The sequence below is a fragment of the Alosa pseudoharengus genome, unplaced genomic scaffold (genome assembly GCF_046254945.1).
Source record: "Alosa pseudoharengus isolate Yale_2024_CS ecotype anadromous, Long Island Sound unplaced genomic scaffold, YU_APseudo_1.1 YU_APseudo_1.1_scf_8, whole genome shotgun sequence".
NCBI classification, from domain to species: Eukaryota; Metazoa; Chordata; class Actinopteri; order Clupeiformes; family Clupeidae; genus Alosa; species Alosa pseudoharengus.
Genome location: NW_027468870.1, coordinates 7,836,704 through 7,849,203, shown reverse-complemented (window position 1 = coordinate 7,849,203; position 12,500 = coordinate 7,836,704). Strand labels below are relative to the sequence as shown.

Genomic DNA, 12,500 nt, shown 5'->3' with positions numbered 1-12,500 from the left:
GGTAGCGCACGAACACGGCCTCGTTGAGGATGACCGTCTGGATGCTGCGCCGTTCCCGTGGCGACTCCACCACACTCCACTTCTCCTTACCGTCCAGACGCTCCATGTAGTCATACTGCCAAGACACCAGAGCCAAAGACAAGAGAGAGAGAGAGAGAGAGAGAGAGAGAGGGATGGAGAGAGAGAGAGAGAGAGGGACGGAGAGGGAGAGAATTGAATTTATAAAAACCTTTATTTACAACTAACTAAAAGACATACAAAGTCACAGTCATCTCAAAGATGAATGATTAAAATGTAAATAAATAGAAGACACATCTAGTTATGTATGTTAAACAGCAGGCACAGGAACATCTAACAAAGTATTAAATTGCACTTTATCCTCTACAACCATACACAGAGCATTTTCCTGACACCATATACTCTCAAAGGTTTCAAGATCACTCATTTCCTTGTAAAAACCAAAATCAATTAAAATCCTTGATCTCACCAAGATTGCAAATACCATCAAAAGATCAAATCTTGAGTTATGCTCAACCTTATTCCTCCTGCTAACATATATAGACATCTTAGCCTGTCCAATTATAAAGTTCAGCAATTGACATTTGTGCCTTCGCTTCTGTACATATTTAAAACCAAAAATAAAAGTTTCCATTGAAAAAATTTCATTAAGGTAAGTGAACAGTTTCCGTAAAATGGAAAATAAAGGCATCAAGCGTGTGCATTGCATAAAAGCGTGAAAAACAGTTTCCCTGTCATTGCAAAACGGGCACTCATGCCTCACATCAGAATTCAAAACACAAACAAAAGAATTTACAGCAACTGCACCATATAAGATCCTCCATTGTAAATCCCCCACCTTTTTAATTAATGGTGACTTGTAAAAGGATCTCCAGTGTGGTTTGACATCCTGTTCTACATGTAGAACAGCACGCCAAGGTGTGTCAACTCTAGACTCCAAACACCTCCTATTTAGAGATTTTACACAAAGATTGTAAAGTGCCTTTCCAGAGGCGCGATTTGGACCCAGAAAAACAAAATCTTCAACCTTCAAAAAGACATTACAAAATTCAGAGGACACACTAAAACATGGAACAGGATCACATTCATTTGGCATAACTAAACCCCTGGCATACTGATCCAACATTGCTAGACTAGCATCTGTGAAACGGGACCGCAATTCCAAGAGGAATTTGTTAACTACACGGATGGATCTCATTTTCATGTGTTCTGCCACTCCTTCAGCATTCTCAAAACCTGGCCCAGCTAAAGGCAGGAGGTCCCTCAAAGTGATGACCCGCGCTTTGCAAAACATCCCACTAAAAGCAGGAAAATGCTTCTCGTGCATAAGATCCAAACATGAACCATATATCAATGGCTCTTGCAAAAGCCAAAAGAGAGAGCTTGTATTCTGAGGTCTCCATACTTTCAAAAGACTCCATACTTTAAACGTATTGCGATAAAACACAGGGAGCTTGTTTAAGTTCATTAAGGCAGGATTCATCCAGAAGAGGGTCCTATCCAGACCCAAGCCTTCAAAAGTTCTTAGGATGGCACAAGCCACAGCCTTCCAACTGGAATTTACAGGTCCATCCAAAAGTCTCTGTATGAACTGAAGACGAAAGGCTGCTGCCCTACTCTGCAGGTGGACCAATCCTTGTCCACCCTCATCCTTGGATAAAAAAAGCACGCCTTGTTGGACCCAGTGTAGACCATCCCAAAAGAAATCAACCAGAATAGATTGTATTTTAGATAAAACATGTGCTGGAGGGTCTATACATGCAAGTCTGTGCCAAAGGGATGAAGCCACCAGGTTGTTAATTATTAGAACACGGCCCCTATAGGACAATTTTTTAATTAAAAAACTCCACTTGCCAAGACGCCCCTTAACCTTCTCAACAATCCCCTCAAAATTCCTTAGAACAAAGTTATCGTCTCCAAGAAACACACCCAAATATTTAAACCCGTCCCTAGACCAGGTTAACCCACCTGGGAGGCACGGTGTGCCATCAGGCCATTTTCCAGCCAACAGGGCCACACTTTTTCCCCAATTAACTCTGGCAGATGATAAAAGATTAAAATCAGTAAAAACCTTCAACATGGTGTCCACATCCCTTTGGCTTTCAATCAGAATAGCTACATCATCTGCATAAGCTGATAGCTTCAAAGAGATGTTACACTCAGGCAGAGTTACACCCTTTAGTTTGGCTCTTAACTGTACTAACAGGGGCTCAAAAGCTAAGGAGTATAGCATTCCAGAGAGGGGGCATCCTTGTCTAATTCCCCTAAAAACCTTGAAAGGAGCACACAAGTCACCATTAATTTTCAGAATACTTTCATTGTCACAGTATAGAGCTCTAATTTTCTTTATAAAAACAGGATTAAAGCCAAAAGCAGTCAAGACGCTCCATAAATAATTATGTTCAACTCTATCAAACGCTTTTTCCTGATCAACAGAAATTAGGCCAAAGTCCAAATGTAAAAGTTTACCAATTTCCAAAGCGTCTCTAATAAAAGAAATATTGTCATACATAAGCCTGCCCGGCACACAGTAGGTCTGGTCAGGTGCAATGACTTCCCCTAAAACTTCACTGAGTCTATTAGCAAGAACCTTAGAGAGCAGCCGATATTCCGCACATAGAACAGACACGGGTCTCCATGACCTGATATCCTTCAAATCTCCCTTCTTCGGTAACAGAGTAAGAACTGCTCTGCGACAACTGAGTGGCAGCTGCCCCTTGGCCAAGCTGTTCCTCAAAACGACCAGTAGGTCTGCGCCTACTTCTGTCCAGAAAGACTTATAAAAGTCAACCGGCAGACCATCGATCCCCGGTGCCTTGCCACACTCCATACCATGGAGGGCCTTTTCCAACTCGTCCAGGGTAATCACCCTTCCAAGGTCGCAATTAGCTTCTCTAGATACCTTAGGAAGATTCGTCAAAAAAGGACTGTCAAGGGCCTGTTCATAGGAGATTTCACTCCTATACAAAACCTTGTAGAAATCAACTGCTCTCTTACGAATTTGTTTATCGTCAGATAAGAGGGCTCCAGTTTCTGAAACCAAAGCATGTATAAGCCGTTTTTGGCCATTTTTCTTTTCCAGATTAAAAAAGAATTTGGAAGGTGCATCCATTAATTCTGCACACTGGAAGCGAGACCTGACCAGAGCTCCTTGTGCTTTAATGCCCAGCAAGTTGGCCAAACAATTCTTTTTTGTTTTCAAATTCTCCATATATGACTGATTACCTGTACTTTCAGCTAAAACTTGGAGCTCCAGTATCTCATTTTCCAACAATTTCATGCGTTGAGCTATATCTCTCGTGACACAGGAAGTATACTGCTGACACAACTGTTTTATCTGGGCCTTTCCAAAATCCCACCACTGTTGCACAGACTGAAAAGACTGCTTTGTGGATCTAAAATCATTCCAGAAAAACTTAAAAACATCCCTAAAATTACCATCATTCAAAAGACTAGTGTTAAAGTGCCAGTATGCACTCTTATATCTGGTGGCACTAACAAAAAAATTACAAAGCACCATACTATGATCGATCGGAAAAACCTACTGGCAGGATGAGACAGCTTCTAAAATAACTGAACTGGTGTTTAAAGGTATAGAACCTGTCTAATCTTGCCAGAGATAAAATGTTATTATTTGAGTGGACCCATGTGTACTGTTTCTGTTTTATATGAAAGTTCCTCCATAAATCAGAAAGGTCGTGGGACTTCATTATCTCAATGAGCCTTCTACGTGATGGCATATGAGGCTCTACATGATTCCTGTCAATAGCCAGCTCAGTACAGTTGAAATCCCCACCAAGAAGTAAACACTCCCCAGAATCACAATTCTTTAACAGATCATCCAGGATACTCAAGAAAATCATTCTCTCCCTCCCCACCGTTGGGGCATAGACACATACAAAAACAAAAAAAGTATTTTCAAATTGAGCTCTGACTCTCAAGAGTCTACCTTTAACAACTTCATCAACCTCATATGAACAGGGGATACAGCTACTTGAAAAAAGAATAGCAACACCACCACTAGTTGAGGTATTATGACTTAAGATCGATAACCCCCCAAATTCTAATGCCCAATCAGAGCTATTGCTTGCGTCAGTATGGGTTTCCTGCGCAAAGACAACATCAATAGCTTTTTCTTTAATTGTTTCAAAAAGCATCGCCCTCTTTGTGCGGTCTCTTGCTCCATTCAAATTAAGCGAAGCAATTTGAAACCCACTCATAAGTATAAAAGAAAAAGTGCAAAAAAAGAACATATTCATTGGGAATTAACAGGGGCTGGGGTGGACTGGCTATCAGCGTTCAACAGAGCTCTAAGTTTTGTGAGAAATTTATTCAAACGGTAGACCTCCTGCCTAGTAAAGCTACCTTCGGCCATATACAGCTTCGTTTTAGCGATGAACTGTTCAACATCGGGAAAATATTCGTCAACTTGAACACACCTAGCATTTTTAGTCTGCTTCAGAAACGTTTTTAAATCATCCACAGTGTACTCGCGTCCTGTATAGCCGCTTTGGGGAAGACTGCACCTTAGGCTGCAATCAGAAAATTCCCCCTCGCTCTCTGCATCCGTAGAAATAACGTCGACAACCAGATCTTTCTTTTTTGCCTTTTTATGAGACTCAGATCGCACCCTTTCCCTCTTCAGACCTTTTGGAACTTTAAAGGGAACTTCCTCTGTTTCCATGATCTGACTGTCCTCCCCGCAAGCGTCCTGCGAAAGATCTAGTACGTTGGAATTCAGTGAGTTATCAGTATGCATAACGTTATTTTCTGGAGCTTCAGCCTCGGCCCCCTCTTTTCCGTCCCTTACTATCTCATCAGACACATCCTGATCTGATGGTCTAACTTCAGGTGTATCCGCATTAGAAGAACCTTCCCCTGGTGACTGATCACCATCCACCCCAGCCTCCCCACCATTTGTGGGCGCCTCATCACTGGCAGACTGTCCCTCCCCAGTATTCTCATTTAGACCATTGACATTGGCGGTAGTATTGGTGCACTTTTCTGGACAGGCACGCACTAGGTGACCCGTCAAACCACAACCAAAACATCTCATCAGATTACTCGTGACATATATGACATAATTGAAATCATCAACCTGGATATTCAAAGTCAACTCAAGATCATCTGTGTTGTTGTTTAAAACCATGTAAACATATCGCCTAAAAGATACCACATGCTTTAAAAGTGGGGACTTCGTGGAAATGGCGATCTTCTTGATCGGGGAAACTAATTTGCCGTAGCGGGATAGGGACTGGACAAGAATGTCATCACTAATGAAAGGTGGTATGTTTGAAAGTATTACTTTCCTAGATGGGGTAGACAAAGGGAGTACTGAGGTAAAAATACCATCAATTTCTACTCCGCGTTCAACCACTAAGTTGGCCAATTCCACGGACTCAAGGAACAAAACGATTGCTTGATTCATACGAGCAGCAGACAAAACTTTGTCATGCCCAACTATTTCACCTACTGCCAGGCTACACTCTTCTACGCTGGCGGTAGAGGATATCTTTATACCATGCCGCCGCGTGAGACAAACAAACTTTCCCCTAGTGTTACCTGAGGCAGCCATACTCCAAACCAGGAGCTGACGCCCAGGTAAAACCACAAAAACACACGCACTCCACTAACCCCAAACCCTACAAACCCAAAAACATACAAGACAAACAAACAACAAAAGGAAAAAAATATAGAAAAAGTAAGAAAGAGAAGACAGGTAAGAAAAGGCACAGCGGCCTCACTCACACAGCGTTCACTCACAGACGCTCCGGCTCCGCCCACTCACTCAGTCCATGCGCACAGAGAGAGAGAGAGAGAGAGAGAGAGAGAGAGAGAGACAAGAGCAAAATGAGAGAGAGAAAGGGATGGAGAGAGATAGAGAGACAAGAGCCAAACGAGAGAGAGAGAGAGAGAGAGACGGAGAGAAAGGCCAAAGAAGAGAGAGAGAGACAAGAGCCAAAGGGGAGAGAGAGAGAGGGACCGAGAGCCATAGGGGAGAGAGAGAGGGATGGAGAGAGAGAGAGAGGGATAGAGAGGGAGAGAGAGGGACAGAGAGAGGGAGAGAGAGAAACACGAGCCAACGGAGAGAGAGAGGGACAAAGTGAGAGAAAGAGAGAGAGAGAGAGGGACAGAGAGAGGGAGCAGGAGAGAGAAAGAGAACGAGGCAAGAGCCAAAGGAGAGAGGGAGAAGTAGTGTTTAGAGAAAAAGACAGAGAAGTGGTATTCAAGGATCTGTTTACTATGCTAATTCTGTTTTGGAACACAGGTTTAAATGTGTTGGATGGAACAGGAAACAGGAAGTGGGGTGGGCACCTGGGCATGGGAGGGCGGCAGCCCCTTGCGGATGTAGACGCCAAACAGCGCGTCCTTGCCAAGGGAGATGTTGAACTTGAGGAAGAGCGGCTGGCGCAGGTGCAGCAGGGACCTCCAGAAGACGCCCGGGGGCACGTCCTGACCGACCCGCCGGCCCACCTCCAGCTCGCCCATGTTTATGCTGCTGTTCCGGAACATCCATGGCCCTGACCGGGAGAGGCAGAGAGGGAGAGAGAGAGGGAGAGGGAGAGAGCGGACACGCTTCTTATTCTTAGTCTTCGCTGCTTATTCTGCTCTTCTTTTCTTTTTTTCTGTTGTTCATCGCTGTGACAGTACAAATTATAGTGCTGTTTTATTGTGCCTTGGGGTGCAAATACACCAACACACACTTGAATATGAATTTAAATTTGACAGAGCAAGAGAGAGAGAGACACTTAAGTAGCCATTACAAAAATCAGCATCATTATCAAAGTATCATTAAAATAATAAAACCATTATTTTTAGAAACCCTTTGTATAGGTAATTGCTCCAAAAGACATTACCTATCGACACGACGATAAATAGAAATCCAATCTATGCTAACCCAAACCACAACTACCCATATTTTCTAAACCCTGTCACGTTGTCCATTTTCTTAAAAAAAGGGGGGTGGGGGGCAGAGAAAGGAACTGTCGGAGTAGACTGCCACCAAACAACGAGAGGTTTAAAGAAAACACTTTCGGCGGAGAATGAATGTGTCAGCCAAACTCCAATCACCATCACAGTCACATGCAGTGCACAGCTCGTCAGTTGTGACTCGTGAAAGAGAGTGTGTGTGTGTGTATGTGTGTGTTTGTGTGTGTGTTTAGAGAGTTGCGAAGGAGCATCGTCCCTTGCACAAACAGAAGCTGTCAACTCAACCAACTCCCCCACTCATGCCCACCCCCAACCCCCACCCCACTCGGGCATGTCGAGGTGGGCACATGCAACATTAATGCCTGATACCCCTGGAGACGGGTGAGGAGTGAAGGGTTGGGAGGTGTGGGGGGCAACATGAATTCCCACACCTGTTTGTCACTGCAGTCTCAGGGGACTCTGCCCCCTCCTCACTGCGCACTGGCTCCCACACACAGATTCAGACTGCTGCTCTAGAGATGTAGCGCTACATCTCTATAGGATGATGAGGAAAGTCAGCAAACAAGCAAAAATGTATACCTGCTATACCTGAGCACACCTGTGTACACACACTCCCATAGGGATGCACACACAGAAATGCACGAATATGCAAAAACAAATACATACTGTACACACACATACACCATACCACATTGGCATATAATGATAACTCACACACACACACAAACCAGACATACACAAATGAGAAACACACACACAAACACACACACACACACACACACACACACACACACACACACACACACACACACACACACACACACACACACACACACACACACACACACACACTGGCATTCACACATCCCGCAGTGCAGGGAGACACAGAGCAGAGCGTGGCGGGTGCTGTGCGTCAATCTGCGTGTGGCTGGCCGTGTCTGATGGGAGCCGATAAGCGCCGGCACACTCTCGCCTCCTTGGCTGCAGATCCTCGGGCTGCATTTAAAATAGCAGCGTGAGGCCTCAGAGCAACGCGGCAGCGGCAGCAGCGGTGGAGGAGATGCCATTTCTGCACCAGTCAGCTCCGATCTACTCCAGGAGACGCAGCCTCTGACAGGGGGGAGTCGATGATAAATGACAGCTTAAAAACTCACCAACCCCCCCCCGCCCCCCACCCTTGCTCCGCGCCTTTCCCACCAACACCCCCCCTCCATCCCCGCTCCACACCCCCACCCCACCCGCCTGCCTGCAGCTCATATGGGAGGTCAGTTTGGCACCACTCATTAATATTACTGAGGCCCTGCAAATAGAGGAGATGGTGTCCCTGTGGGGAGGCGAGGCGGGGAAAAAAGCTCCTCAAAGCAGAGTACAGGCTTGGTGGAGCTACAAGAGCCACACATCGACAGTGTTTATCGGTTATATCTCGAGTGGAAGCAGTTCTCTTGAAATGTGAAAGTCTTCCATCTTGGTGTTTCCTAGTGTTAGGCTGCTATGCATACGGCATAAACAAGAGCCTGTGATAGAGCCCAGTGTATACTTCTTGCTATCACAAGCCGCATCTTCATCACAGAGAGACGCCAACAGGCAAGTTTGCCAAGATTCTCCACCCTCCCACTATCAAAGCCAAACAAGCAAGCCGGTGTGGGTAACAAAGAGAGAGAAGTAAAAAAAACTTCAGAGGCGGGTAGGAAAACGAAAGAACGAAAGAAAGAAAGAGAGAGGAGAGAGAGAGAGAGAGAGAGAGAGAGAAAAAAAGAGAGTTCACAGCTCTCTCGACTCCAAAGCGATTTCACAGCGCCTGCCGCCCACTCGCCGCCTCCTTGCTGTGGATCAGACAGATGCAGCGTGGAGGACGGTTTCGTTATGCCGCTCAGAGAAATTAAGACATTCTTCATTCGTGGCCAGACATGTCCCCGCGACCGCGGGGGGCAATATGGCGTTTCACCGTTATCACACCAGCGCGCCTTTGTGCGTCGGCGGATTCAATTTAAAGTTTATCTTTCAGCGGACTTGAAAAGGGTCCTTTGTAATGAATTCTGTCCTCTGCGTCGTGCCTGGGCTCATGGCCGCCATGTTGTTCGTTCGTTCGTTCAGTCGTGCGTGTGATAGATAGATAGATAGATACTTTATTGATCCTCAAGGGGTGTGTGCGTGCGTTTGGTCAGTTTTGCCCGAACCTGTCAGGGGGCTCTTACCTCTTCCTCCGGAGGGCACTGTTGCCACGTCGCCGATGCCCGCAATGGCCGTGCTGAGGCGGGTGCTCACCAGGTGCCCGTCAGTGCGTTTCAGCTGCCAGTTGAGGCCGAGCAGGTTCAGTGCTGTGGGAAAACATGGAGAGCATTACGTTACCTCAGTAAAACAGAGGGGTTTCCCCATCAGTGCAACATTTAGTATTTTTGTGGGGAGACAACAACTGCTATGAAAGCAGAGGTACTGCACAGGAAGATTTTCCCAGCATGACCTTTTAGGGCTCTGAGAACTCCTTCTGGGGCAGAAAGGCGTGTAGTGCATTAGGACCACCAGAAAGGCGTGTAGTGCATTAGGACCACCAGAAAGGCCTTGACCATGTTTGTGTACTTGCTGTGAGGAGAACTTAAGGGCGGCACCGTGCAGAGGGCAGAGACTATGATTGCAGAGCAAGTTAATGCATCTGTCAAGCTTATGGGAGTACAGAGAGCATTGCCTCTGCACACAGCTCATAGTGCTAGCCACCTCTCTTTCTGTTGCTCTCTCTCCCTCTCTCCCTCCATCTCTCTCTCCCTCCCTCTCTCTCTCCCTCCCTCTCTCTGTCCTTCTGTGAGGAGGATGCAGACATCTGCAGTATCGGTGATAATGACTCACCTTCGTCCTCACTCGGCCATCACACCTAAATCTCATCCCTCCAAAATCGATGGCTCTTCCCCCGCTGCTTCTAACCCCCTCCACCCAGCCCAGCTCAGCCCAGCTCCATCCACCTCTCCATCTCACAGCACATGGAGAATGAGGCTGGTTGAAAATGGCTTAGGAGGAAAGAATGAACAAACGTCTCCACACATCAGTTCTGTATGAGGTCTACTGGGCAAAAGAAAGCGCTGACTCCTGTACCTTGCCACACACGCGCGCACACACACACACACACACACACTACAATACATACACAAGAAATTTAGCACACAAAGAGACTTCAGTATCGTTTAGATCTATTCGATTTAGCTTTTCTTACGCTCTTCATTTCACCCAACCTCTCCTTCACCCAGCCCAGGGTAGTGCTTCCAACTGACATGCATGAAATAACATTCAAAAGCATGCTGACCTTGGGTCTTACTGTGTCATATGAAAGCCGTTTAATTTCTCCATAAATGAGAATCTTGCTTACAGTTGTGTAGTTGGATGTGGGGATGTGAGTGTGTGTGTGTGTGTGTGTGTGTGTGTGTGTGTGTGTGTGTGTGCGTGCGTGCATGCGTGCGTGTGCATGCACATAGGTGAGCATGAACATGTGCCTGTGTGTGTGGTGTGTGTCTGTGTGTAACAATTTGGTGTGTCTGTGTAGCAATGTTTGTGTGTGTGTGTGTGTGTACTTCCATCACAGTAATACAAAGGCAGTAAAGCTGCCAGGCTGCTGTCACCAGAAGTGACTGTGCTCATTCGGGCTGTCTCAGGCTCCCTAGGAGCCGTGGCCTCTGTGTATTGTGCTTGATGACTGCAGTGAAGGCTTCTCTGAGAAACGTGGGTCACTCCGCCAGTGGAGGGCACTCTTCACTTGACATGAGAGCTCTGATCTTGGCAGCGTGCGTGTGTGTGTGTGTGTGTGTGTGTGTGTGTGTGTGTGTGTGTGTGTGTGTGTGTGTGTGTGTGTGTGTGTGTGTGTGTGCGTGTGTGTGCTTTTTCATGCTAGCGTGCTCCTCCCTGTGCGGCATTATCAGAGCCATTAGATCATGGCTGGGTCGGGGATGGCGGCGTTGTTCTGCTAAAGCCGAAACATGCAGGGCTCCGCCGCTTCCCCAGCACTCTCCCAGTCACAGAGAGGAGTGTTTACCCTCTGAAATATTACTAAGGTGGAGGGAGGGGGGCATCAGTGTCTAGAAACCCAAGGCTGCTGCTGCTGTGCTCAGGGGAGTAGCCTCGGCATTGAAGGAGGAGAGAGGAAAAGAGAGGAGAGAATGGGGGAAAGGAGGAGAGAGGATGAGAGAGGAGGAGAGAGGAGAGGAGAGGAGGAGAGTGGGGGAGAGGAGAGAGGAGGGGAGAGGAGGAGAGAGTGGGGGAGAGGAGGAGAGAGTGGGGGAGAGGAGAGAGGAATGCTTTCTGCTGTTATGATGCCCCACAGAGTTGCCTTGTTGGTGCTAAATGCTAGAGATGGAATGGAGGAAAAAGCCCCTGCTCATCTGCCTGTGAGGGGGAGCCTGAGGGCTTGGTGGGGAAGAGAAATCCCCACAGAGTGACCAGAGGGCGACAGCAGGCATTTACGGTGGTCAGATAGAGCAGGGGGAGGGGTGGGAGGGGTCTGCACGCCCGTTGGCAGCGGACTCGGTAAACTCGGTCTGTCGCTTCGCTGCTCGCTTCGGGAGGGGGGGGGGGGGGGGGGGGGGTCATTCGACGACAAACTCACTTTCAGCCCAGCAATAAGCATGAATAATTTAGGTACGAATGCGATAGATTAGGAATTCATGAGGTGGCACATAATATGTAATCTCAATGTATAATTCACTTCATCAAAGTGATTTATAATATTACTCAGGTACAATCAAAGAAGCCGCATCTGTGTTCTCTGGAGCGAGTGCGAAGTCAGTTGGGCAAGAACGGCACCAAAGTCCAAAACAGGAAGAGAAGGAGATGAAGGGACAGCGAGAGGGACTGAAACGGCTCCTACTGGACGTACTCCCAGAGGTTTTTCTCCATCTAGCTGACGATGCACTTTCCAGCGGTCTATCCCTCTGAGAGAGAGAAGCTGTTTCCGAACTGATTACAGGATCACGCGGAGGCGGCCGTGATAAACTGTGCCACCGAGATAACACTGACGCTGTGTCCGCCGGGCGCTGCTGTCCATGGGAGGCCGCCGACCAGTCAAGGGCGTAGCTGACAATTATTACACACAAAGCAAGTCATTTGTTTTAGTGGCCAGTTCTGGCAAAGCGAGCGGCGTCCATAGGCATTCATGCTCCGGCGGTGCCAAACGCAGTGGCCTGACCGAGGGACGCGTGCTGACCCATATGGTCCGTTAGAGGCCTGTGCTGCTGGGAGTGTGAGGAGAGAGAGGGAGGGAGAGAAAGGGAGAGAGAGAGAAAGGGAGAGAGGGACAGAGAGAAAGGGAGAAAGTGAGATGGAGAGGGAAAGAGAAAGGGTAAGGGAGATGGAGAGAGGGAGAGAGAAGAGAGGGAGGAAGAGAGGGATGGAAGTGGACAGAGAGAGGGAAAGAGGGAGATGTACAGAAGGAGTGAGAGAGGGATAGAGAAAAGAAGGGATGATGGAAAGATTGAGAGAAAGATGCAGGGAGAGGGCAGAGTTGGAGAAGCAGGCAGATCATGCTGATTCAGAGACTAAAAATACATCAAGAATGCAGTTAGGTGATGACAGAC

The 12,500-nt window shown here is 47.2% G+C and overlaps 1 protein-coding gene across 5 annotated transcripts in view; it reads right to left on the bottom strand.

The window, feature by feature from the left end:
- tenm2b (teneurin transmembrane protein 2b) overlaps nucleotides 1-12,500 on the bottom strand; it is a 153,215-nt gene that overhangs the window by 24,008 nt on the left and 116,707 nt on the right. For 4 of the 5 annotated variants that reach the window (XM_076275117.1, XM_076275118.1, XM_076275114.1 and 1 more), the window contains 3 exons: nucleotides 9,144-9,266; nucleotides 6,334-6,539; nucleotides 1-115 (listed from right to left, as the gene is read on the bottom strand). The exon at nucleotides 1-115 is cut by the window's left edge and continues 81 nt beyond it. In XM_076275117.1, the coding sequence (XP_076131232.1) occupies nucleotides 1-115; nucleotides 6,334-6,539; nucleotides 9,144-9,266 (444 nt within the window). Of the gene's footprint in view, nucleotides 116-6,333; nucleotides 6,540-9,125; nucleotides 9,267-12,500 lie in introns of all 5 variants that reach the window. The other variant, XM_076275115.1, reaches the window with a different exon arrangement.